The sequence below is a fragment of the Emydura macquarii genome, unplaced genomic scaffold, assembly GCF_026122565.2.
Source record: "Emydura macquarii macquarii isolate MOO-44397 ecotype Brisbane River unplaced genomic scaffold, CSIRO-AGI_Emac_v2 contig_2636, whole genome shotgun sequence".
NCBI lineage: Eukaryota > Metazoa > Chordata > Testudines > Chelidae > Emydura > Emydura macquarii.
The window spans coordinates 47,489,076-47,516,812 of NW_027132773.1; the positions used below are offsets into that span (position 1 = coordinate 47,489,076).

The window sequence follows — 27,737 nt, forward strand, 5'->3', positions numbered from 1 at the left end:
AATGAACTTCTGTGTCACCACACTGGTTAACAAGTCAAAAATGCAGTCTCCTAAGGAATTCCAGCCATTGGCTCATCACCTAGACATCGGACTTTATGATGAGTGGCTCCTGAAAACCAGTTTCATCAGAATTAGGGTCCTTCTAATCCCAAGAGATCAGCCACTTAGCCAGATCATTATATAACTCAGATCTTACTCAATAATCATGATGATACCAATCCTTTAAAACTAAAAACTAAAGGTTTAATAATAAAAGAAGAGAGTTAATAATGGCTAATAGATCACATACATACAAGTGATTTGTCCATGTTCATAGGTCAGGATCTCAGCAGTTATGGAATAAACTGCTAGCTTGCAAAAGTCTCTCTGTAATTACCCAAATAGACTGAGGGGTCATCAGTCTTTGTTCAAAGCTTTCCAGTCCAGAGAAATGAAGCAGGAAATGAAGATAAAATGGAGATCTCTCAGATGTCTTTTTATATCTTCTGCCACATGCATGGAAATTTACAATCCCAAACAAAACCCACAGCCCCTTGTTTGTGGAAATGTACTGACCCAAGATGGAGTCCAGAGTCACATGAACATATCACATGTCCTTTCATGGTTCACTGAACCACAGGGGGTGGCCACTGATCCCCTGGAGTCCGAGGCGTTCACAGGAAGAGCTATCTGGACAAGATAGTTTCTTCTATGGTCCATGGAGAACGAAGTGTCCTCGATGGGCCATCAAGGCTTAGCTGTCTAGCCTCAATGTAAATCTATTTGAGAGGTGTTACCCAGGCACAAACACATTTGGGATACCAATACATAGCTGAGAAACGACTCTGACTAGAGACCCCCGGCACCATCATGGATCACCGGCACCGAAGGACACCTCATGGGAAAGGCATCAACCCCATTCCCGTCCTATACAAGAAGCAGAGGAAGATGGAAGGGGCACTTGCCAATGCCCAAAACAGTGGGGCATAAGGGCTCGAGCAGAACTTAATCCACATTGGGCCACGCAAGCGCTGCACCGGCAGTCATGGTACCATTGATTCCGGCCCTGGGAAGGGATCCGTTGAGTCTAGTGCCATTGGAATCCATGCACATGGATTTAACCAGGACAATCATACCTGATAGATTGTAACTTTTCATTGACACCTGAAATGACTTACTTTATACAAGATTTGTTGCAATTTTATGAGTAGTAGTAACAAGGATACAAATGGTCATCTTTCTTATACACAGCATCACAACCTGTAAAGAGGTAGGAAAGCTTCAGGGAAGGGAACATTGCTCAAGACCATGGAGAAAGCCTCTGGAGAATGCCTATTAAGGAGTTGGGGAGGAGGCCTAGAGATAGGCAAGACATAGCAGGACCTGGGAAGGGGTGAAATGAGTGAAGGAAGCCGCTGAGTGGTGACACCTGTAGCCTAGGGTGGGATGAAGGCTTAGTGAGCAACCCTGTGTCAAAAGGACTACTGAGCCCAGGAAGGATTGAAAGAGAGTTCTGTGTCTGGACTCAGAGGGCCAAGCTACCTGACCAGCAGGAAAACAGAGACATTAATAACCTAACTGGCAGGGGGAATCTGCAGAACAAAGTGAAAACAGGCACAGATATGTAACCTGATGCTGGAAAATAAGAGAAACTGCTGCTATGCTGGTGGCCATCCAAACCTAGTAACAAATGCCCCGCCTCAGGTTATTTCTCTTTCCATCCAAAAGCATTGCACACATCTTTGTCTGTAGCAAACGAAACCGATGGAGAGAGACAGTTACACCTATGGCCCTCCTAGACATTTGCTATTGGTGTAATCTCACAAAAAAGGTTTGGATATGATCAAATGTGATACTTGAATCCATTACAAATCTCAATTCTTGTCATTAGCCCTGTTGTTCCTAGAGACCACAGTCACTGGTACACCAAATACCCTGGGTACAGTAAAGGCCCCATCCTGCAACTCTTACTCACATGATTATTGTGTTGTTTTAAGTGGGACTATTCACACCCAGGTTTCTTGTGTGTGAGTGAGGGCAACATTTTATATATATATTATGGACAAACACAGTGAGAAAGTCACTGCCCTGAAGAGTTCATAAAGTCAACAGACAGGACTGACCAACGGTAGATAAGGAACTGACACACAAAGATGAAGTGATCTGCCCAAAGTCACACAAGACACCTGTAGCAAAGTCAGGTTTTGCACCCGGATCTGAGCCCTAGTCTAGAGCCTTCGCTACAAAACCATCTTTCTTCTCTAAGGCTACAGGATCAAGGCCTTTAGATTCAACTGAGTAAGACAGTTTCCTGATAATGCAAAAATGAAGAAAAAGATCTTTGAAATATATGTGCATTTGGCAAAAGCCAGAGGAAAACCCCAGACCTCTAGCCCCAAATGTACTATGCCCTTCCAACCCGTAAAACAGCTTGACAGCTGCTGATTATTGTTGGTTACATCCACCCTCTCAAACTATTTAGCCTGCACTGTTTTTCACAGAGATCCTATTAACTATTTCAGCACGGAATCTGTGATTTGGAGCAGTCCAGCTGCAGGGAGCCTCAAATCTGTGATAAAAGCAGTTGCCATAACAGCGTTCCCATAGTGACACTCCAGAGACTGACGCTGGCTCTCACACTCGGGACAGCTGGAAACTCTCATATAAAAATGCCGTGAGAAAGTATTTTTCAGTTTCTAGGCTGCCAATACGGTGCCATTCCATAAATTGCTAGGGAATCAAGTTATTCTGTCTTGGGATCCATTTGACTAGGAGGGTCGTATTTTTGGGGCTGTCAGCAAGGAGACATCACTTAAATTACAACATACAATAAAGTAACATTCATATATACAGGAGGCATATCCCCATTTAAACTATTAGCCGTTACAACATTGAAACAATCCTGGGAGTTCCTGAATGGGAGGGGAGGACTAGCTAATGATGTTATAAATCCCCAAGGTAATCTAGTCCCCACTAATGCAAATATCATCATTCTTCTTTAAATCATTCCAGGGCTATTTACGTACTTTACCTTTCCAGGCAAAGTACAAGTTTTTTACAATCAGGGACAGTAATGCTCCTAAATTATTTAGGAGAGTTCAAAACTAAGGTCAAACTAAAGAGGTAGGAAGAGATCAAGAAACCATTTGGGAGGATAAAGTTGTGGTGTTATAAATATTTCCTGTTGCACTAAACCCTCTCCAGGGGCTGTGTGTACAAAACCCACCAGGCTCTGTTATTAACCAGGCTTCCTAGTATTCTCTCTTGACATCTGCCCAATTCCTCCCCACAAAACCCAACCTGTTTTCTAAAGCCCTTTCCCCAAGCTGCAGTCAGATCTTTTCACTGGCTCTTGTTTTTATTGCTTCTAACCAGCTACGCTCTCTGTGTTTTCTCTAGGGTTCCAATATTTCAGACTGAAGAATGACTCTGACCAAAGATGCAGAGACTCAAGAAGGGCCAGGAGATTTCTCAAGAGGTTCTGCTAAGTTTTCCAAAAGCAGAACTAGACACAAAGGATCAGTACCTCACAGCACAATGAATGTGGAGGAAATAATTATTTTCAAATACATTCTCCTTATCTTCCCTCTCACAGTTAGGATCAGGACTCGAGCATCAAGCTGCTAAATCAAACTCAGTCGTACCTCAAGAGTTCTTAGGGATGGATTCTGAATTATTCAGATTCTTATGCCATGCCCATCACCATGGAGTCAGAGCACATACAAGGCCACATCATAAAAATGTCACTGTTCAGAAAATCTGATGGCTGATGGGACTGGTAATGGGATAGAAAGCCTCTCATTGTTAAATCCAGTTTGAACCCAGCTCATGTCAGCAGCGACTAAAAGTTGCAGATGGTGGTCAGGGTTATCTGGTGGCCTATGTTGTGTGTGAGTGATCTAACTCCAGGTCCTACCGGGACTATTGTTCTTTACCACAAAAAACACACCCATCACTGGCAATAATTAGCATCCTCTGCAGAAAGGTCAAAGATTTAAATAAGCAAGAAAAGTGAGTGACCCTCTAAACCCTGGAAATACTTCTCCAGGACAGGGCTACGGCACATTGGTAGGACAGCCTGGCTGACCATGCAAGAATCACTATTGCTACAACTTCCAACAGGCACTCAATATTCCACTGTTTCTATAGTTCGTGAAAAAGAGGGAGCATCATTCCCGCTCCTCTGTAGTCAGGGTGTGTGACGGCAAAGGTCGGCGCCTGCTTGAAATACAGTACCTAGCCATGGGAGGTCTTGTTTCCACCACTAATTATTCTAACGACAATGCCCAGCAGGCTGCAATCTTCTCCAGATGTGTAAAATAGAATTTGAAAACCTAAAGAGCCAAAAGATTCCTTACTCCAAGCTCACAAGGTTCATATTAAAAGCTCCACTACCAAAAACAAAAACAAAACAAAAATCCATTCAAGATCAAAAACTTTCACCAGCTTGGCTGTACTTTCAGCTGAGAAATATACATTCTTTTTTCTGATAAATACCACATGAAAAATTAGACATTGAAATGTTCATATTTACAGAAATAATTAGAATTCAGTTTCAACTGTTTCCTTCTAATCATCTGCCCACGCTAACCTCCAATTGGAAAGAGTCCAATAAAAGCAACAGATGACTGTGACCTAAGTTTCTGAGCTGTGGGAAAAGAAATGAAATGCGGCCTCTATGATTTCCAGAATAACTAGTTAAAATAAAGACCTCCTCCCCATGCCCCCCAAAAAATATGGGTCCAGGATCTGTTGAGTGTAATGTACACAGTGCTTAAAAGAAATGTAAATAGATGTGGTTTGTAGAAATCAAGCCCTAGACAAAGCCCTTGCTTTATGTTATCGTCCCAGGCCCACCCCAAGTTTCTGGTCGATTTCAAGCAAAGACTGTGCTGTTTTTTCCTCTCTCTCTGGGTCTTGGCGAGTAGAAAATGATTTACACCGTGGGCAGACGAGGGCCTCACAAGGCATTGTACTCCACACATTTGGATGGATCTGTTGGGAAGTGTTTCTGGCAAATGGTCATGAGCCTCTTCAACCCCTAGAAAGTCAAGAAAACAAGGACAGGTCTATAATAAACCAGCAGCAGTCAAACCAACTTAACCATTTCCTGGTCAATTCTGAGTTTAGTGCACAGAAGTCACCAGTGTGACCATGTTTTTCAAAAAGTTAGGCATCTTCCAGGAGACGCACCTCTTTTAGATAAGGTAATTGCAGGAAAAAGGTTTGCTGAATGCTCCAAACAGCAGAGGGAATAGTGGGGCATAATTTATTAATTTAGTCCATCTTTCAAACAGATTCATAAGACAACACGTATCACTAACTGTCACTAGCTCTTTAAATCTTAGGAAACCGGTTACCTCTTCCAGTAGAGGAAACTGGCACTATCAGGTTAATTGTGATGATTCCTTTCACCATTTGTACTATTTGCTTCCTATATTAAACTCAGGTTTACAATTAAAAGACTGAAGAAGGCTCCAAAGCTTGTCTCTCTCATGAACACAAGTTGGTCCAATAAAAAGTATTACCCCACCCACCCTGTCTCTCATATCCTGGCTACACTACTGCCTAAACTATCTGACAGTGTCATTCTGACTTTCTAAAAATCACATGTAAACAGCAAGCGCAGCGAAGAGTAAAGTGAACCTCTGCTTTGGCTGTGGCATGCTAGGCTGCAATCGGGCAGTAGCAAGGTATCACTAGCTGGCAGGTGTGACACGTGCCTGCCATCAATTCTGCAATCCCACTGTTTTAGTTTGGAACGTGACCTCTGGCTGACAGGAGACACGACCTGGCAGAAGGTCTAGCCCCGGTACTGCAGGAGATTTGGCCTTTCTGTAGAGTAGGGTGACATTTCTAGAAATGGCCTGGTGCTGTCCATTATCACTAGGGCTTCTGGTTTGGGGGGTTTATTCATTTTACTGGGGGAGGGGAGGGAGGAGATATTTTAAGCAATTTCTGAGTTTTATGTAGATGACCAAAAATGCTTCTGGGCTCTCTTTTTATATACTGTAGTGTATGTTACATACTGCAATGAGTAAACTCTTTTGAATGTTCCCTAGTGTGCTTTAATGTAGTACTGTTTCACACAGAGCTATGTTAAAGTGCACTAGGGAACCTTTGGTGCGCACCAGCAGGGTCTGCACAGTCCAATTAATGTGCAACACCATTACAGCGCTTTAAAAGCCATGCCCCTGGTAGTCTGTGTTACTGCTCCATATAGACAAGGGCTTAGAGACAAGTAATCATTTCTGGTGTTTTTCCAGTTTTTATTGGATAAACACCATTTTATTTATTTATTAAAGCAGGGTGTTTTATTGGTGTTAAAACCAAAAAATCAGAAGTCCTAATTATCATCCTTTGATTTGGATGCTGTGATCCCAAACGTCTAGCAATGAAATCAATTTGTACTTGATATTGTCAGGCTGAGCAGCAATGGTATTTCATAACCCAAATTCAAACAGTGTCTATTAAAGAATTGCCTGTGTGCTTAAAGCTAACACTGCATATGGCTGTACAGTTAGCCATGTGGTTGACCAGCATAGTCTGAAAATTATTCCCACAGTGAGGAGGGATCGGGATCAATTTGTACAGAAATCTGTGCAGTTGGGAGATGTACACAAGGTTCCCCATTGCAGTAGAATTTACCGAGTATTAGAGATAATGGGAAGAGAAACTTCTGCAGAATAGACAAATACACTGTAACTTTAGAACGCTACTTTAAGAGGATATCACACAGCCCTCTGGAGTAGCTATTATCCTCATCTTGGAGAAGGGGGAACATAGATGGAGGGACTTCCCAAGGCTACAGAGGAAATTTATATTAGAGCCACCATTAAAACTCAGTTTCTAGCTCCCAGGCCTGAGAGCCGCCTCTTACTTGAGCCCCTAAGCACAATATTTTCAGGGAGAATGGCATGAAGGCCCTGAAGCTCAACTCGAGGTATTTCAGAAAAGCCCCTTCAAAAAGCCCCTTTCAAAAGCCCCTACATAGCTTCAAACATACGCTCCAGTTAGGGGCCTCAAAAGCAATCGGAGGGACACTAAATGGCATCTAATGGCTGGCTTCTGTGAACGGCCAAAATGGGGGAAGAGTCTGGAAGCCATTTCCTCAGATTATCAGAAAGATAAACGTGACTGGGGGGGGGGAAGGGGTGGCTGTACATTACCCTGGAGGAAAAGAAGAGTGACAGCACAGATTGCATCATGGGTCATAGCTGGGATTGGAAGACATGGGAGTCTTGATGCCCTGACAGGAAGGACCACTCCACAGGGCCCAGGGGATAGAGGCTGCTGGCTAGTAGGGAAGTGCCTTGCCCATGGAACTATTTCTGCAGGCCCCATAGAGAAGGTGGGCAGGTTTTACTTCAATGCTGCTGCCGCAGCAGCCAGCAGGCAAATGTGTGCATATGGGACAAGGGGAGGGGTAGTTCTCTCAGACCCACCCACTCCCCTCTGCTGAGGGACCCTAATATCCATCAGCAGGGGTAAGATGAGCCCTTACACCAATTCTTAAAGGAATCAGTCTTTAAGCTCAGGGCATAATTTAGCAGGTGGCTGTATCTGAACTGGAATGTTGAGCCATTTCAAGTTGATGGTGTCCCTTTAAGGAGAGTTACACTAAGAGAACGACAATGTTTGTCTGGCTGCAGAAAGACAAGGCCCAGTTGGAAACACCTTGTTTCACTGTTAAGTCAACTCAACCACAGTATCATAAACTCCACACAATATGTGATGTTAATGCCACAGGGGATAGAAAATGTGGAGCCCAAGAGACTGAGGCATCAGTCTGTAGTTATTGCAGCTGCAATATAGAATCGTGATAAGAGATGGAAAAGACTTCTTAGACTCCATCCCTATGCCACAGCAGGAGAGCCCCAATGGGTCCAAGATGCACTGGCTATTAAACTGATGCTGCATTCGCTCACAGCCAAAAGGCAACAGTACCGATCACCTTTTATTTTTTTTTCGTATCATTTGTGCTTATAAAATTTGCACTATTCAAAGATCTTCCTAACTTTTAACATGAATCCAGAGTCTAACACTCCTCAAGCCCTTACCTGAATATATTTCCTCTGAGTCTCGTCATTCAAAACATGGGCCACATGCTTAGAGAAAATCTTCTCCCGGCCAGTTCGTGCATGGATGCCAACCATAGTGACACCAATAGGCCAGGGAGCATTTCCAATGGCCATCTGAAGGTAGGCGTCATTAGCCTGAAGAAACAAAGTTTATAAATACTTAAAAAAGTAGAGGGAGACAGGCTAAAAGCACTGGGTCTACTATCACTATAGCACTTGCCTACAGAACCTGGAAATCTACATTCTTCTGCCGTTAGCAACTAGCTGTGAAACCACCTCCAGCAAACTTTGAGTCTTATCCCTGGCTAGTCCAGAGGATAGCAGCCTACTACTGCTACCAGTTAGTCAATTAGTTCAAGTAACAGAGGTCTGTGCTGTGGATCAAAAGAGCTACAGCTGATGTTGATGCTGAGGGGTCAGTCATGATGAAATTTGTTTTTTGAGGGGGTTTTTGTTTTTTAATTAGGAAACTGTACGCAAAATGTTCAAAGAATGTTATGGTTGCAAAATTAAGCATTCAAAAGTTGGGAAATGCCAGAATTAAGGTTTCCGGGACAACCCTAACTCAGCCTCCTTATGCATATACATTATAGTCTAATTACATAATCACATACTATATTTTCCACAGGTCCCCTGCCTCATTCAGTGTACAGGATGGACAGTGCTTGGAGTATGAGTCAGGACTGTATAGTGAAGCATGCTGTTTGTAGGACCCCAGACTCATTTGTTGAAGAAATTGGAAGGTGTGCAGTGAATGAGTCAGAGGATTACAGGAAGAAAAAGGATGGCTTCATGGTTAAGGAAGCTAAATTCTACTCTGGAGAACTGGATTCTATTCTTGCTTTGCCACAGAGGAGTTAAATGATTTGCCTTAATTCTGGCATTCCCCCATTTTGGAGGGCTTGATTTTCCAACCTTAACGTTCTTTTAACATTTTTGGATGTAATTAAATACATAGCCTTGACAGTATACACCATGCTGTACAAACCAAAGAGTATCCAAGACAGCAGAAAGTGACAGGACAATTCTTGTTAGGAACTGAGATGGGCGACTGTGTGAAAATACAGAAAGTCAGAATGTGTTTTTTTAAAAGTGCCAAGCTCACAAAAACTTCCTAGTGTGTATTCTAAGTCCCCAATTCAGTCATCTTAGTGAGTATAAAATCAAGCACCTGTGACGCAGACAGGCACAGCTGATCCACCAACATAAATTACCACATGCCAATTGCTTTCCTTGGCAATGAGTTGTAATAGGTTCTTGTAGAATACACAGAGCATATTTCAAAAAACAAACTTTAGCCTCACTTTAAAGTGACCTGAATTAAACTTGCCCTGGGCCAACAAAATTTAAGAACATCACTGAGACAAAATCAGGCTTGTTTATGAGGCAGGTTATCACAGGTCTAATCATAATGCTAGGAAAGTAAGGGGAATTACAAGGCTCCATTTCCCCTGCTACCCACACAAGCATGTCTAGAAATGCTGTTGGGATTCCAGTTTTATTTCTGAAGGCGGCCATGGAATGCTCCAAGTAAAATGTAGCTCTTCCATTGTGTTTGGATGCCAAACCTCTCACGCCTCCTTTCAGCACACTTTGTCCACAAAACTTTTTAACGATTTACCCTCAACATCACCACCTCTTTGAGCTTGTACAGGACTACTGATGTGGATATGTCCAATACAGTATGCAAGGACAGACCAGGTCTTACATGTGTTTGATATTTTACATACACTATCATCACTCAAATACATAATGTGGTATTAATTGAGAGAAAATCTTGAAATTCCCATTCAAGTTTCCTCTGCAAGTTAATATAATCATTTACAGCAAAATTCTGCCTGGACTTGAACTCCACTGACTTCAACAGTCTCTCAGATTGTAAATCAAGCAGGGTTTGACCCAAAAGGAGGATATGTATCCAAGATCCTTTCCAAGCTTCTCTCTTTTCCTGAGAATTAAATACCATACCAGAACCTGGAATCCTGCCATTTAGTTCCAGGAACTATACAGTGAGTGAATTCCCCAGATCCCTCTACCCGGTGCCTAACCAGCAGAGGCTGATGTCAGTTTTGTTTGAACATGTGTTAACTCTAACTACATGCCTTTGAGAAGCCAAATGTGAAACATTCATAGTATATAATCTAATTAATACTACACAGTTTGAACACTTTAGAAGCTTATGAGTAACCTTACCTTCACGTATTCCCTTTGCAACATGAATTTAATAATATCTGTTATTGATTCTTTGATGTCTGCAGGGAGATTCTGAAAGAGGAAAAAAAATATTAGCTTTACTTCTGAGCAATACATAGCATTTGAAAGTGATCATATTTTGCATTTATACTGAGCTTTGCATCAACAAATCTCAAGCACTTTAAAGAGGATAAATATCTCCACTGTACACATGAAGTAACTGAGGCATAGAGAGATTAAGTGACTTGTGGCAGTTGAGAACAAAACCCAGGTTCTTGACCATATATGCAACCCTTTGAATGAGAGAGAGAGACAGTATGACAATTGGGAAGACAATGAGCCATTTATTTTAGGCAGGCACTAGGATTCAGTAATTAAAGCACAGGAGTAGGAGTCAGGAGACCTGGGTTCTGTTCCCAGCTGTATCACTGAATGATCTTAGGCAAGTCACTTAGCCTCTCTGACTTCATTTCCCCATCTGTAGAATGGAGACAATCTTACTATAGTTGAGAAGCACTACACGGTTTGGAAGTAGAGTTAAGAGAAGTCTTGCTGGGCCCTGTCATTTTGACGATCCCTCACCCTTTTCCGCAGTTTTCTGAAGAGAGGTCTCAGATAGGATTCTGTCTGCTTTTGTGTGGCACTGTTTAGTTTCCCCTGCACACCGCGTTTCACATAATCCTCTCTGGCGTTCAACTCCTTGGCCCAAACACCCAGAAGAAACTGCAAAAGGAAGGAGTAAATTTATGTCATGGTGCCACCCAGTGGTTACACGAGTAAAATGTTTGCAAAAAGAGCAGCAAAATGTCAGAACTAAACCAAAAAAAAAAAAAGCACATTTCAGGAGGGACTTGAATGAATAGAGGCAAGGAACAGGACATGCACTAAGGGGTGGCATAGATGAGGGTACAAAGAGGAGTGGGAGAAGGAAACAAGGGAAACGCTGAGGTGGACATCAGTGATTGTGGCAAGATGGGCTACAAGTTAAAAGCAGAGATGTAGGTGGGAGATGCTGACAGTCTGAGGCTCATTTGGAATGGATACGCACCCAGGCCCCTTCAGACCAAGGCCCACAGAACGTTAAATACATTACATGTGAATTCAAATACACTAGGGGAAGCAAACTTCATAGTTGTGCAGGTCAAGCTCATTGCACACACCAGAAGCGTCCTGTATTTGTCTATTCCCCCCACCCCCTCCTTCCTGTGTGACATCCTCCCATCCCCCTCTATTTCTGGGACTTTCCCAAATCTCTTCCCCTGTCAGAGGCTCTGTGTCCCCTCCCCCAGATCCAGGATTTACCCTTCCCCCCCCAGGGCAGAAGCTCTGTGTGCCCCCATTTCCCCCATACCTCCTTCCCCCAATCTCCACCCCATACCAGGAGTTCTGTGCCACTCCTTTTCCCACCCACATACCAGGGCCCCCCCAATTCCCACCCCCCGGGTTCTGTGTGCACACTTTCCATTCCCCCAAAACACAGTTCTCCATTCTCCTGCCACCAATGCCAGTGGCTGCGTGCACACTTCCATCCTCTCCTCTCCCCCCCAACCCTTGTCATCCATTGTTATTAGTCTGGGAGAGAAGTCAATCAGGGTGTCAATATGTGAAAGTCTATTAGGAGAACAAACGGAGGTAAAATAATGATATTGTTATGCTGGAAGGCATTAATGGTTGCTATCAAGCTTGAAGCTGTGGCTGTGTTAAAAAGAGAAGGCTGAGCCTCCATGTGTCCCCATATCCTCCTTTCAGTTTTCACCTAAATCAACCCACTGATGCCTAGAACATTCCCTGAGATGAGGTGGCTGAGGTAATATCTTTTAATGGACCAACTTCTGCTGGTCAGAGAGAGAAGCTTTCGAGCCACACACTGCTCTTCTTCAACTTGTCTCTCTCACCAACAGAAGCTGGTCCAATAAAAGATATTATCTCACCCACCTCATCTCTCTAATATCCTGGGACTAACATAGCTACAACTGCGTACAACATTCCCTGAAATTTTGGAAATGATCAGATTAATCTAATTAGTTACCTGAAGACCAAGATATATGACTGAAATGCCATGTGGGTTTCTTGCCAGGAAAGCAGTTTACTTTACACTAGTTGCCTAAACATGAGTTTCCTTAGGAAAGTCATAAATAGAGTCAGTGGAGTTCTCTTTAATTCCCTTATTAAATCTGGTGGAAACAGATGGAATTTCATTTTCTCCAATATGCACTGCTTTTCTTTTTTTTAAAAAGGTCATTTTTGTATGCACCATATTAGTACATAATGACCATAAACCTGCTTAATTTTTCTGAATTTAGGAAAAAATGCTACTGATTTAATTGTCAGAGGACAAGGCACAACTAAAACCGTGTTAATGAAGTCTGAAAAATAAGGACCTGCTCTCTGGAAGTGGTAAGCACCCACCAGCTCCTTCTGGAACCAATGAGAGCTGCTGGGCACTAAGCACTTCTGCGAATCTCACCAAATGTGGAACAAAAATGGACATGCAGAATAGCCACAACTGCCATCTCCATCTGGAGTATGCTCAGCCACATCTGACTCTTTGCTACTGCTCAATATGACTAATTTATCAAATTAAAGTTCTTTACCTTCAAGAATTTGGTTATGATGTCCATGTCTTTGTGATCATCCCCTTGTCCTAAAGATTCTCCCAAAGCCTGAAAGACGGGGAAAAGACAAAGTATATGCACATCCTTCTGTGATACACATTTGTCAAAAAAAAGGAAAATAATTAGATGAATTACTGGTGTTTTGAAATGCAATTTTTACAGCCAGGGATCTAAAACATTTTGGGAACAGAGTGACAATAATACAGCACCTGTTGCTGACATCCATAAAACTATGAATGACATCAAGTGTCAAAGAACCAGCTTTACATATCAGAAATCTAAGTAATGATTTTTAATCTAAAAGTGTTCCTTGACTATTAACAATTGGCTTGATTTGCAAAGATGCTGAGCACCCATCACTCAGATGGATTTCAAAAACTCTAACACAATCATCTTAAAGTTATTCTACTTTTTATACTATTTAGCTTGTTTACTTTTTTACATTTCTCTTAACAGGGACAGTTTTTTGTTTTAACAGTCAACTTCACTTTCAGGATCTCACATACTACTGCCCTGCTGAAACGTCAAGGTTTCAAACACTGACATGGGAATTCTTTAAAAGACCCTTTCCATTGGGTATATATATTTTTAATTTCATGACTTTAATTTTCATCAATTTCCTAAAATTGTGCTTTTGTTTTTAAAACCAAACCCAAATTTAGAACCAAAATCTGTCATAGCCCTTTAAAAAGAATTTTACTGTTCAATCTCAACTCAGTTCAAAGGCATAAAATTGTGAATACATGGTGTTCAGATACCTCTAAAATGGCCAAACAAATACAAACTTTCAAAAAATATTCATTTCTTTGCCCAGACCGAGCTGGTGCTATCACTGACCCAAAAAGTCATATTAGACCAAGTTAAACAGAAAATAAGAGTTCTTATATATACACACACCATCTCTATCATGATTAGTGATTACTAGAACTGCTATAGGAAAGAGAAAAGAACTAGTTACATGTGTGAATAGGCCAGAAACTGTATGCCTTTCAAAACTAAATTAACATAACATTTGGAAAACATGCCTCGGGAAGCTCAATCTATTTAGCTTAATAAAGAGAAGGTTAAGGGGCAACTTGATCACAGTCTAGAAGTATCTACATGGGGAACAAATGTTTAATAATGGGCTCTTCAATGTATCAGAGAAAGGTATAATATGATCCAATGGCTAGAAGTTGAAGCTAGACAAATTCAGACTGGAAATGAGTAAATTTTTTAACAGTGAGAGTAATTAACCATTGGAACAATTTACTACACTTTGTGGTGGATTATCCATCATTGATCATTTTTAAATCAAGATTGGATGTTTTTATAAATATCTGCTCTAGGAATTATTTTGGGGAAGTTCTCTGACCTGTGATATACAGAAGGTCAGACTAGATGACCACAATGGCCCCTTCGGGCCTTGGAATCTATGAATGAGCTCTAAGACATAAATCAAGGTGTTGCCTTTTGAGTGGTATGTTAAAGAATGTTAAAAGGATTAACTTCTGCAAAGTGTCTGACAATTAAGGGTATAAGTCTTAGGCTCCCAAGTGACTTGTGCGCTTTTGAAAGTTTTACCCTAACACATTGCCTTGTGTATATTTGCTATGGCAAGCTGTCATTGCACAGGTGCCCTAAGCAAAGATTGGGACCTGTCCCACATTCACCAATTCAGCCTCTTCCCAATGCATCACAGAATCCTTTGCACTGTTAGCAGTACCTCCTAGGAAATACAGTTGCAATTTGGACAAAGGTTTCTGTTTGCCTGCAATTCCTCTATCCTATTTTCTGGGTGTGATCTATTGGATCCTTTTACATCTGTCTGTTCCCCATAAAAAAAATCCTTCCTTTTTATGCCTTTTTCCCATGCCCCTCTCTGGCTCAAGAAAATTTACTAGTAGTAAGCGGAGTTTCCCCCAGAAATTGCTATATTGAAGGCTTTACTCTTTGCAATAGGAGGAAATTGACTAAAGTTAGTCAACTTCCTTTTTGTAATAAGCTCTTTACAAGTACCTGGCTGCAAAGGGAATCCTAACTGTACTGTTTCCCTTTGTAATCAGCTCCTGCCCACCTTGATGTCCTGATGTCGGTGCTCTTGGGAGACACCTATGATGCTGGCAAACCAGATGCTGCCAGCTCATGCTAAGGTCCCCATATCTCAACTGAACACTGACAAATACATACGTGGAGTCAGTCTGGCTCATCTGTGTGTTAGTTTTGTTAAAATAGGTATTAGAATTATAAGAATGTGTTTAGACTTCATTGAATCTTTGTCAGTTGCTGCCTGCACTAATTTCTCTTATAACATCTGTGTCCCATATTGTAAGGTAATATTTGAGCATTTGTATTGTAAGCTTCTGACTGCGTAACACACAGGAATGAGTCATTCACCACTGTGAAGTGCTGGTCTCCAACAAAAGTTGTTATGCCCTGCCCCACAGGGAAGGTCCATCAACACCAGATAAGCGATCGTGGAACATTAAAGAGGACAAAATATGTTTGTTGTTTTGCCCTTCCCTGGCCCAGGAAGATGAATCAATCAAGTGAATTCTTCCTGTCAGCTGAGTTTCCAGTTGAGAGCACAAGTGAGCAGGGAATATAAACAACTAACAAAAAGAAACCATCTCTCGGCTGTTTGGACTCTGGGGGGCAAGGCTTTTCAAGCATAAGCAAACAATCCCCAGCTACTTAACCTGGGTAAGCCCTAAAGGACATATAGAGCTTGCTTATTGCAGAAGCTTCTATTACCTTTTGAAACTTAAGATTGTAACTTACTTGTGTATATATATCTGCTTTAATCTTGTAAATAACTCTCTAGTTTCCTTTTCCTATTTAATAAATCTTTAGATTGTTTATTATAGGATTGGCTACAAGCATTGTCTTTGGTGCAAGAGCCAAGGTGCACCTGACTGGATAAGTAACTGGACGTTTGGGACTGGGAGTAGCCTGAATATTTATGTGATTCTTCGTGATAGGGACCACCTATCACAAAGGTACCATTTGATGTTGGTGTCCTAGGGAGATACCTAAAACCAGTCCTGAAATTTCTCTCTAACAGTACAATGTCACATAACTATTGAAAAACAGTTAAAAACCCTACACTTCATACCTCCAATTCTTCAATAGTGGTATTTTCTTCATGGACTTTCAGATCATTTTGTGTGTCTTCTTCTCCTGGTTCCTGACCACCTACAATTTCATTCAGATACTGCTGGTCAATCTTATCCAAAGCAGCCTTCAGGTCATTTCTCAAGCCCTGGAAGAAGAAGAAGAAAATAGTTGCTAGATAATCACTATCTTATTTTGTTTTTGATAATCACAGCAAGAAACTTTCCACATTCGTTCGTTAAGGGCCAAATCCTGTGGAAACATATATAGGCTTAGCAGAACTGAAGTTTTATTTTTTTCTCTAATGTTGATGATTTTTATCTTTTTTTATGTTAAGAGTATTTTCTATTTTTAACTACTTTTACGTTTACAGTTGTGAGGGCAGGACTGGGATTGGGGTTAGGCCAGTGCTCACGGCAGGGATGCAGGGGGCTGTGGACGAGGGGCCCAAGACACCAGGACATAAGGTGCAAGGGAGGCTGTGGTTGCCTTGGGCTGGTGGAGCAGAAGTCCCTGGCCAGGACTGTTAGGAGAATGACAAGCCTCTGGCCACACTGCTACTGAACAGCGCCTGCGCAGGAATGGCTCCCAAACTCCCAGCTGATGAGTGAGCGAAAGGGGCCATGACAGCATAATGGCAGAGGGCTCCCGTCATGGCTACAGGGCTGGGTGACATCCGCTCCCCACAGACACACCAACTGTTGCTGATTGATTTTTTTTTTTTGTCCATTTCAGTGTCAGCTGAAATCAACATTTACTGAGAGTTATCAATTAAAATCGAATCCTGCCAAGCCTACTTACATAAGTGCTTAACTTTAAGCACATGAACAGTCCCACTGGATGCACAAAATGGGATTACTTGTGTGCTTAAAATTAACCACCTATATATGTTCTGCAGGATCAGAAACTAAGACCAAATAAACTGGCACGCTCTGATATTTTCAGCAAAAAGATCAAAGATTGAATCATCTTCCACAGCTATCAGAATGGTACCTTTCATAAGTAATAAACTTACAAACACAAACAATACATCAGTGGAGCCTCATCCAGACTTCTACTCTGCCCTGAACAAACATTGACAAATTAATAACATTTCCATTATTTACAATGGCTTCAAACATCTGTGTGCTTTCCTCTTCAGTATATATATAAATATTGTTGCCTTTTTAAAAACACAACAGTAATTGAAATCAGACATTCATTCAGAGTTTAAATTCACTTATTCAAAACAAAGTGTGCAATTAAAAAATGAAGGCGATAGATTATGGCTACAGTCTGGTGGTAAGTTTTTAATAACAGAAAGAAGAAAGAAGAGAAACTTGTGCTTACTCATATGCTAAGGAATGCCTGTCCTCTAAATACCACAGGCCTTTAAATAATACAAAGACCCATCATTCAATAGGCTATGCTTTACCCTGAGACAAGTTCATTCAATCCTGTGGTTTGGAGTACTTATTTTCCACCTTTTCAGTAATTGCTTTTGACTATCAGGAATGCTTTAATCAGCAGTTTTTGTATTTGTACCAAAATAGCTTTTAACCCCATTGAAGTGGAGCTAAACTACTACACGGGCTTGAAAGGTGTTAAAAAAATCCTGAATGAATTTTATTTGCTGCCTTTCAGCCCAATCCTGCTGTCACTGATGTCAATGGCAGTTTTGCCATTGATGTCAGTGGGATCAGGCCTTAGTTGGCAAGACTTCTTCAACTTTTGTCTTGTTCATCCTGCTTCAGAGAGAGGGAAAGAAAGGCACAGGTACTGCACAGAACCATCAGGTTCAGGATTGACTTTGGGGCTCCCATTTAGCAGCCTGATGGAGACCTCAGACGGCTTGAAAGGGTTTTCAAACCAGTGACACCTGGGCAACTAAGTAAACAATTCTGATGATGAATGAGAAGGAACAGAACCCAGCACACTCTTCTAGCTGTGTTGCAGATACCAATAGGGTACACTGGGAAAAATTCAGGGCTTGTCTACATGGTGAGTCAGTGTGCTGTAAGCCAAGGTATGAACGTACAGAGCACCAGCCTGCCACATACTAACTCACTGTGTGGACCCTGCTATCGTGCACTAAAAGTTCTTTAGTGCAATCTGACATACTCTCAAGTACACAGGCTCTAAGTCACATCTCCTCCCTTGAGCAATCAAGTCTGACTAAGGCTATGTCTACACTTACAGTGGCATATAAAGTACAGGTACTCCATGAGTAACTACACGCCGCAGTAAATGGCAGGCTGCGTCCACATTCATCACTGTGGTGCGTACCTACACATGGCAGTGAAAGTCACTGGCAAGTGGAGGGACTGGGGAAAGGCTCTGACAACAGGGAGCTGCTTGATTTTCCTGCTGCCTCCCCCTGCCAGAACCTTTCCCCAGCAAAAGGCTGTGGCAGAGGACTACACTGCTAAAAATAGCAGTGGGAGGCACTGCTTGGGCATGTAGAGAGCCCATGTAGGATATAAATCCTGGGGGTTCAGGCATGCTCTACCTGCCTAAAATGTGCCTCACCGTCTACACTGATATTTATACTCATTCTAGCTGGGCAAGTATTATCTGTAGTCTACATGCTGCATAAATGTGGACCTGCACTTCTCCTGTTAATAATCTCTCTCTGCTTAGATGCAAGATATTCGTCTCCAGATAGGGATGCCTATATTATAACAGATTAAAGTTTCAGTGCAAAAGACTATGCCGCCCTTTGTGCCCCCCCCCAAAATGGAAAGCAACCAACAGCGCAGCTTTAGATGTTACTGCCTTCCAGAGATCTCTTTTCCAACTCAAAGCCCTGAAAGCTTTCTTCAAATTAGCATGTCCAGCCCGAGCATTTTAATAGGGCAGAGAAAATAAACCGTATTTAGAGACTTTATAGGTGGGAAGTGAAGGTATTTTCCATTGTTGTATGATTTTTCATCCTTATGAAAATCCACAGGTGCAGTAAGTGCTCGGAGAAAATTAGATACACACATACTGTTGATGTGTAACTATTACTTATCTGGTTTTACCTTGTTAACTTCAGGTGCAAGAATTTCTATCTTCCTCAAACGCTGAAATGCATCATAATCTGTTTCTCCAAACAATCGGATCGGTTCACCTCTCTCTCTCAACCTCCTAATCACCTGCAAAGAGTCAACAGAGAGTTTCCTTATGCAAAATTGGAGAGAAAGTAAAATAAAAATCCAAATCACTGTATTTACTTAGCATAAAATAGTAACCTAAGCCAGGAGGAAAGGGAAATGCTATATTCTAAACAGCAGCAACAAAATGTTCCATTTTGTGGTCTAAATATAAAATTCCCATGGTATTTCAGTTAAAGGTCATTTCAATTCAAATATTACTGATCTAAATTCTGTTTAGAATCTCAAGCAGACTTCTAGGAGTGACCTAGCTTCTTCCTGCTGACTTATTTTGAACTATTTTCAAAAATGCCCAATTGACTGACAAGCCCAAATCTCACAGTCTGTCCATGGGACTGGTGCATCTAAATCATTTGGGTGCTTGAGAAAATTCCATCCATGATCTTGAAACTTTTCAAAATTCTACTCAACCATTCGACTGGCGCAAGAAAAATATTTTTCATCAACGTGAGTATGGGTGAGTAGATTTTGTGCTTGGGCTGTTGAGATGTCGAGACACATTTGCAAGACTGATTTACATGAAGCCTTTCATCAATGGACCTCAGAGCACTTGACAAACATTAATACACTACGCCTCAACATTCTGATGTGATACTTAAGTATCCTCATTGTAAAGATGGGTATATTGAGGCAGAGAAATTAACTTACCCAAGGTCACATACCAAGTGATAGGCAGAGCCAACACTACAACTCCAGATCCATGCACTGCCTGCTAAATCTCACAACCTCCCTTCCCAGGTTCACTGCAAATTAGCTAACTTGGTCTAGGTTCCCTTTGGCACATCAAACAAACTATAGGCCCATTGGTAGCTTACATTTAATACATGCAAAGAAGCACTCTCACTGATTGATAGGAGATGCTATACTTGGCAGTGCCACTGCTTAAAGATAGCAATGGACTGTCTGGAAAAGCAAGCACTGGAAGAGTTTGAGATGTTCATTCAGTAACACGGTTCTTTGCACAGATTCCTCTATTCGGATGGGCACTGAACTTTCAGTGCACATTGCAGAATCAGGCCCTGCGGTTCCATGCATCCATGTAGCAGTCAGCTAGCCAAACATCAGCAAACACAGAGCTAGCACGTTGACACTCAAAACACACCTCAGATGAAGTTACAGTGCTTATGAGTGGAGCTATGATGGAACATCACGTTCCATACTAGATGGTATGTATGAAACCAAACATGAAGCCAACCACCCATGGTACATATTTCTAATACTCCACTATAGAAAGGGAAGATAGGTGTCTGGCAATGCTAAGGGGGGCACAGCTCGGATGCTCTGAGTAGCTTAACTGTAAATTTCCACACTTCCAAATGTTTGAATTTATTGTAAATTTAATTTAACTCTGAATTTCCCAGCTCTCTAATGTTTCGGGAGGGCAGGAGGGGAGTTTTTTTTTAGTAACAATGGTCTTGCAAGACTTTTACCCTTAAAAATGTAAAAGAACATATCAGTAACTTTAGCTTAATTTCTTTGGGTGGGATGTATAAAGATTTTTTTAAAATCTAGTTTGTGTTTTAATTTGGATTTGGACCAACAAGTCACAGACACAAACTAGAAAAACAGAACTTGAAAAAATTCAGCATGCAGTTTTCAATCCTATAATCCCATATTCATGAGATAATGCAAAAATAATCTGGAAGTTCTGTAAGAACTCAGGCAGCAATCTGCGGTGTGTGCGTCTGTCTGTAAGAGGCTCTCTCCACCTGACCAACATTTCTGTGCATTTCACTGCTAGAGCTCTATCCCCTTAGAGTTTTGCGCAATTAGAAAAGAAGGCCCTTGTGTGAGAACTAAATAGAACCATTGCAGTAAGCACTAAGACTATAATTATTTAGTTAAAAACTATTATTCTGTAGCAGGACAGATGTCACCTGGAATAGAGGGCTACATATCATTAGGTAATGTAACCCTAATGGTGCAATTTAGATGCATTTGTTGTAATATCAGGTTAGTTCGTGATATTTGATTTTACCTCTTGTCTGGAAAGAGTCATGGGTAACTTTTCTTCTGCCAGTTCTAGCTCCAACACTGGATTTGATGAAGTCACTAGTTTCTCCTCCTCCTCTTTCTGCTGTACCTAGATAATAACAATATCTATTATAACAAATCCAGGGAAGTAAACCTATGCATACCTTTAAAGCTATAATTAGACTGTAAATATTCTGGACAGGAGCTGCTTCTTCTTACTATGCATTTGTATAGTACAATGGGTCCTGACCATGATCAGGCCTCTAGACATACCCACAATACTAGTAAAAGGATATAGATAGAATTCTATATCAGTATACCCTTCTATGGAAGTATGCCTAATCTTATTACAAATATCAGGGTTTCCCTGAAGTGCACTTCTAAGAGATGGGGAAGGAGACATCTTTAAAGCAATGCAAAGACACAGAGGATTTTCAAAATAAAACAGCAAAATGACTTCTTGTTTTTTGGAAATGCTTCTTTCAGAAGAATTTGTCAAATGAACATAGTTCATTGCAAAAACATACAAACACACCATGCTTTCATCATAGATGTAGCATCATATCAGCATCATATCAGCAGTTCCCCTCCATCAGAAAAGGAATTAATTAGGACCACTTCTTACTTGCATGACAATGTTTTCATAGTGCTGTAAACTTTTATGACCAAAGATATTTAAAGACAAATAGCACTCCTGTCAATGCATCTTCCTTTAAAAGCCCTGGTATATGTTATAAGTTGTTGAAAATAAATGAAAATCATATGGGCAGATTCATTATGGTAATTTTCTAAAACTAATGAAAAAATCATAGGATGTGGGTCAGCAGTGTAGAAACTTTCTAGGTGCTTTATTAGATTTAAAAGGGTACTTTTATTTTCCATTTTATTCTACAGCATGTTACATTTTGGGGCATCTCTGCATGTTGACTGTATGTTAAGCCAGTTCCAGTTTCTAGTTTTCTCTAAAACAATGACTTGATGGATGTCCTAGACAGGTTAGAAATGAAGCTTTTATATTGTTTCAGGCCAAGACCCCAATCCTGCAATGAGAAATTAGAAGAACTCTGCATGACCATAAGGCCTATTGACCACCTATTTGGACCCAGTTACAAGACCAGGGCACAAATCTGTATTTAGTGCTACACTAACAAATACAGGGACAGTCTTGCATTCCTGGCTCACCCCAAATGCCCGCTGACTTCAACAGGAGTTGGGGTCAGTCAGCAAGTAATGGAGGATCAAGCCAATGGTTAGCATCTAAAGGGGGTGGGGGAGGGAAACAGTACACTTATTGAAAATAAAACTTATCACTGCAACGGGGGGAGGGGAGGAAAATAGAAACCTGCATAAGTAAAGATAAGAAAATAACTAGTTGAAGCATAGAAAGGGAAATACACCTCTACGTCGGAAGAATTTCTACAATCATTTATTTTTTATTTATAAAAAAAAACAGTAAGCAGCCTATGAGGGAAGATTTAAGCCATTCTGTCAGCTGGACTCCAAGTTACAAGCAATAACTTTGCTGCAATTATTTTTGCTTCAGTGCTTTCTCTTTCCAAGGGAGTCAAATGCTTACATGTTACTAACGCAGTATCAGCAAAGCAAAGCGCCCGCTTAAAAAAAAATCAGTCTACTTTCTACCCCTTAGTAATAAATTTAAAAAACTCAAATGCAGAAATCTGGGAGGCTCTAGAAAAGCACTACATTAACTAGAAATCTCATTTAAAACCTCTCTCTGGATCATGTTTTAACTAGAGAAGATTCTTGTAGCAAAATAGATATTCTACCTCCACTCCTGGGTAATTTAACTTTTGCTTGTATTTCATGCAGGACTGGATTCAAATCACACATGCATGCTGTAAACTACTACAGTTTAAATAGTTAATAAAACCTTTACAAGTTACCTCAAAACCTACAAGCATCCCCCTTTCACATATATGGGCTTTCTTATTCCAAGTGACCGAAATTATGCTAGAACCAGTAGCCCCAGTACAGTTTTTACTTATGGTTCTTCAAACCACCGTACAAGCATTACTTTCTTCCATGCTGAAATGACTGTTCAGTAACTAGATTCCCAGTACACTCTCTGATGCATGTATACTGGGCACCATGGTTCCTTCTTAAAAGTAAGCTGTATGCTTATGTCTACGGAGACCAAACATTATATCTGAGCAGAGTGTTGGGTTGACTGACCAACTGGGTAAAGCTCTACTAAAAACAAGGCTTTCTATTTCTGCCTAGCGAACATTAAACAAGAGTATATTAAAGCATCCAATTTTAGAATGAATTGAGTTCCTCCCTACACGTATATACACACGCACACCTGAAGTAAACCACCATGCTGTCAATTCCAACAAACTGCTTATCTGATGCTGTTAAGGAGGAAATAAACAAAGCCTTCCAGATGACTCATTTGTTTCAAAATGCACCCTGTATTTAAGATGGCTTTCTAGTATTTTTGCCTGAAAGAAAATAAATGTTGTGTTGCACTCTTCCATGCACTGGATCTTTTGGGCCAAGAAGCACAATAACCGATTCACATACTAAACAAGTTGGCTGGGTTTTTCCAAAGCACCCACTGAGTGTTATCTCTGCTGATCTCAGTTTACAAGCTGTTCTATTTATTTAGTTTTATAAGGGAAGGTAAGCTATACCAGATTCAGCGTTCATGCCTAAAACAAAATTTAAAAGAAAAAGGCAAGCTTTGATCCCAAGCCACTTCATGCTTTCCAAACAAAAAAAAAAGCCAAACCATAACACAAACTTAAGTAGGTATATCTCATGCATTTCTTTTCCTGCATTAAAAAGGTTTTTAGAAACTCATACCTCTCCAGGTGGCTTCTCATTTACAAGCTAATGTATAACATTGACAAATTGAACAAAGAACAACGATTATCATCAACAATATTTGGAATGTTGATATTAAAATATAGACAAAGTGAATACACAAACCATTGAAGGAGCGAATAGAGTACCTTGTAGCCACATCTTTCATAATATGCTGTCTCTTCTTTCTTGGCTAGCTCACTGCGCTTAAAATATTTTCTGTTTCCCTAGAGAGGAGGAAAACAATGTTTTACAGTTTTATATAACTAGATTCCAATCTCTGTTCAGTAACGCTGATCAAAGATTCTTTGATTTGAGCAGTTCAACTAAATTTTCTTACAGAGGAAAATATTCTCACAGGCACCCCCAATTTCCTTTCCTTTCATGCCAGTCACTATGTCAGAGTAACATTAATAAGAATCTTACAATTTGTTTGGCTGGTAAGTACAATGTATATTCCAATCACTTCAAAACTCATGGTGGTTTGAAAAAGCTGCTCTATCTATATATTATTCCTTTAATATTATCAGGATTTGATACTGGTTTATACAACATTCCCCCCCGCACCCTTTTACTGTCTCCAGATGTGCATGATGAGACTCTAGCTACTAAACTAGATGTGTAAGAAACCATTTTAATCAGTTTCAACTAGTGTAGCTGGGTCTCTACTGATGAGAGGGCCTAACTTTTTAAAAACAGATTCTGAAACCATTTGAGATGGTGAGCGTATCTACGCTAAATAAGGACGATGTTCAGGGATATCATTTGTATGTAAATGCCGGCTGTTTGTTTCCTCCCAAAAATAGTTTAGTGCATCCACACAGAAACAATGCTTTCTGACAGGACCATTTGGATATGTCCAAATACACCTCGGCCTGCAACGGTGATTGTACAAGTGCTTTCTAGGACCCCTGGAGCACCTAGAGCATAGAGCCCAGCACTGTACTGTGGCTGGAAGCAGGGCCTTTTGGTGGCTTTCCAGACCAGGTAACTGTGGCTTCTCACTCCTACTTAGGGGAAGCCATTGTAAACTAGGGGGCCTGGCTGATGATCTCATCCCAGGAAATGTAATTAAGTAGTACTACTAATTCATTGACAAACACCCAGGACAGATGTTCAATGGGGACCTAAGATGTCAGTCAGCAGTAGCATTCTCAAGGCATTCCAACCACGACCCTCCACCAACATTTTCAAACTTCAAACAAGTGTCCTGATTTTGATGTGAGCACCAATTCTCACTAACCATACCGTTATTTTAAACATATAAAAGGTTTATAACTCCATAGAAAGCATCAGTTTCCAAAACACACTAGAGTCTAAGACTGTACAAATGGCTGTCACAACAGATGCACCCTCCCCCAACACAAAAGTCTCTCTCTGCCTACAAAAAACCAGCAAATTCTCTGAAGTAAATTATGTCCTGTTCGTGTTGGTGATTGTATTATTGTGTATCCATCTCAATACTTAATATAAAGTATCCTCAGCTACTATATAACCTCAGCTCTTCTAATAACAACATGAGAATCTACATTTTTCAGCATAAAAACATATTGTTTTAAGAACTAAATGAATCAGTTGGCCAGCCAAATTGAGGTCTTATGGTGCATGTAGCAGCTAAACACAATTCCCAGATCAGGGTAGGAGTGATATAACCAAGGGCTTGCACAGGCATGTGTGACAGTCAAGCCTAATTAAAAGTTCCTGATCTTGCTGTCCTCATTCTGGCCAGACTCTATACTGACTTTAAAGAGGACGTTTGCCAGCATCAGGACTGTCTGATCACACCTCAAAGACTTTATTTTATATCTTCATGCAGAGTTCATGAAAACAACTGCCCCTGTGAGACCATTCGCAATAAACGGGGCAACAGACAATTTTAGCTTCTTTTCTAGTTTTCTAACGTGAGCTAACATAGCAAAAAAACAAAACTCTATGGGTTTTTTTTAATCACCCAAATACTGATGAACAAGGAAATGGGCCTAAGTCTGTGATGTAAATACAAAAGCCTGTCGGCGTAAAGAGAAAAGAACCTGGAGCGGTGCCCTTCATCTCCATGTCATGGGAAGTGACTCCAAACTACAAGGCTGCCAAATCCTCCCCCTCCCCCGGTACAATGGTCAGCAGTGCTGGGAAATCATTTTGAGTCAACTACAAGTGCTGCCACCTCACAGCTCCCCCTACCCCTTCCCGGGTCATTACAAAACAGAACAGCCTGAGGGGGGGGGGTGTGTGTGTGTGTGTGTGGTGGGGGGTTGTGCCTCTCACTGAAGGGGGCACAGATTTTCCTTCAGTCCAAGGCGTATCTGTGCTGAGGAGAAGTGGCTCTGGGGGAGGTTTTGTTTTGAGGGGGGGAGAGGGGATAAATATGATGTGCGCCAGGATCTCGCGTGTCTCTGCCCGGGGCGGGACTGTCGGGGCAAGTCTCGCGGAGGAGATGGGGGCGGGCTGCTGGCCCCGATGCGGCACTGGCTAAAGGAATTCAATCCGCCCCCCAGCGTCCCCCAAGGGCCAGAGTCCATCGCACGCACCCGGCGCCTCCCCCCCGCGACCCGGCCCGGCCCGGCCCAGGCCCAGGCCCGCGGCCCTCTCCGCACCCCGACTAGCTCCTTCTCCTCCAGCAGCTGCCGCTTCCTGCTGATCTCCGCCTTGAGAATGTCCATGGCCGCCGGTGCGCAGCTCTGCCCTCCGCGGCCTGGTCCCACCGGCCGAGCTCCGTCCGTCCGTCCGTCCGTCTTCAGTGCCGCCGGAAGCGCCGCCGCCTCAAAACAATTGACGTCACTTCCGGGAAGGCTGGGTGCGCTACGGCGGAGTGGGGTGGGGGGGTCGGGGAAGAGAGCCTGGAACCGAACGCCTACAGCGCCCCCTGCCGGCCCCTAGCGCGCGGAAGCAGGCTCCGGCCAGCCCGGAACTGGAGAGCGTCTTCCGCGCGGGATTGGCTGGGCTCGCTGCGCGAGTCCGTAGCGGCCAGGGGCGGGAGCGCGCCTGGGAACGTGCCTGAGGCCTTGTGTCCACACTGAAGTGCCAGCCGCCGCTCTGCGGATGTGTGGGGGAGGCTTGTGTCCACACGGCTCTCCTGGAGTCGGCGGAGCGTGTCCTCACCAGGGGCAGTGTGCGGGAGGGGGGGTTGAGAGAGCGGGGATGGGGCGAAGACAAAAACTCTCTAGCCTAAACCAGGCGGGGGGAAGGGAATGTGTCAGTGTGTGCGGGTGCCGAGGACGTGTTAGTGTGTCTGAGTGTGATTGTGCAGGGAGGGTGCGGTGAGTGTGATTGTGCCAGGAGATGTGCGAGTTAGTGTGCCTGAGTGTGATTGCATGTGATTGTGCCAGGAGATGCATCAGCGTGTCTGAGGATGAGTGTGTGATTGTTCCAGGGGTGCGTTAGTGTGTCTGAGAGTGTAGGGGGTGAGTTAGTGTATCTGATGGTGAGTGTGCCTGGGTGTGGTTGATTGTGACAATGAGTGGAATAGTGTTCTAGAGTGTGACAACAGGATGGAGGGATTATTTTATGCACACTCACTGCTGGGTTATGCCTGGCAGTCTCCAGGTCCAATCACTTTACTGATGGAGATTTTAAAAAAAACCCATGAGGGAGATCATCAAAATCTCATTGACTGCAAGATCCTCCAGCACAAGTCAAAGATATGCTGAAATGACACTGGCAAATTAGAACCCTCATGGATGCAGCTGAAGGATCTGAATCTCAAATACCCCACTAATGCCCCAACATTTTTTACACACTGTAACAGTCTGTACCCCTACGTTCACCCCTTTTACAAGCCTATGTTAAATGTTGTACAAAGCATACTGTGTAAGGTATCGGTTGAAAACTCATAATTTCCTGAT

The 27,737-nt window shown here is 42.0% G+C and overlaps 1 protein-coding gene across 3 annotated transcripts; it reads right to left on the minus strand.

The window, feature by feature from the left end:
- Nucleotides 1–4,337: 4,337 nt before the first annotated feature.
- On the minus strand, nt 4,338–26,660 carry PRPF18 (pre-mRNA processing factor 18). 3 transcript variants are annotated; one of them, XM_067564580.1, is made up of 10 exons: nt 26,490–26,660; nt 24,045–24,122; nt 21,074–21,178; nt 18,964–19,077; nt 15,963–16,109; nt 12,848–12,916; nt 10,836–10,976; nt 10,254–10,325; nt 8,040–8,195; nt 4,338–5,020 (listed from the first exon to the last, which is right to left on the minus strand). In XM_067564580.1, the coding sequence occupies exons 1-10, from the start codon at nt 26,553–26,555 to the stop codon at nt 4,940–4,942; spliced, it is 1,029 nt and encodes a 342-aa protein (XP_067420681.1). In that variant the 5' UTR covers nt 26,556–26,660; the 3' UTR covers nt 4,338–4,939. The 3 variants fall into 3 exon arrangements, with proteins under 3 accessions (XP_067420681.1, XP_067420680.1, XP_067420683.1); XM_067564579.1 differs by having other exon boundaries at nt 12,848–12,955; nt 26,490–26,659; XM_067564582.1 differs by having other exon boundaries at nt 12,848–12,955; nt 24,022–24,122; nt 26,490–26,624.
- Between the last annotated feature and the right edge of the window lie 1,077 nt (nt 26,661–27,737).

Bases quoted from the DNA above. Each gene is read 5' to 3' on its own strand.
- PRPF18 (XM_067564579.1), bottom strand. From the start codon at position 26,555: ATGGACATTCTCAAGGCGGAGATCAGCAGGAAGCGGCAGCTGCTGGAG. The intron at 21,179-24,044 runs GTACTCTATTCG...GTTATTATCTAG, and splicing joins ATGAAAGATGTGGCTACAAG to GTACAGCAGAAAGAGGAGGA. The intron at 12,956-15,962 runs GTATGAAGTGTA...TGTGTATCACAG, and splicing joins CCACTATTGAAGAATTGGAG to AAGGATGTGCATATACTTTG.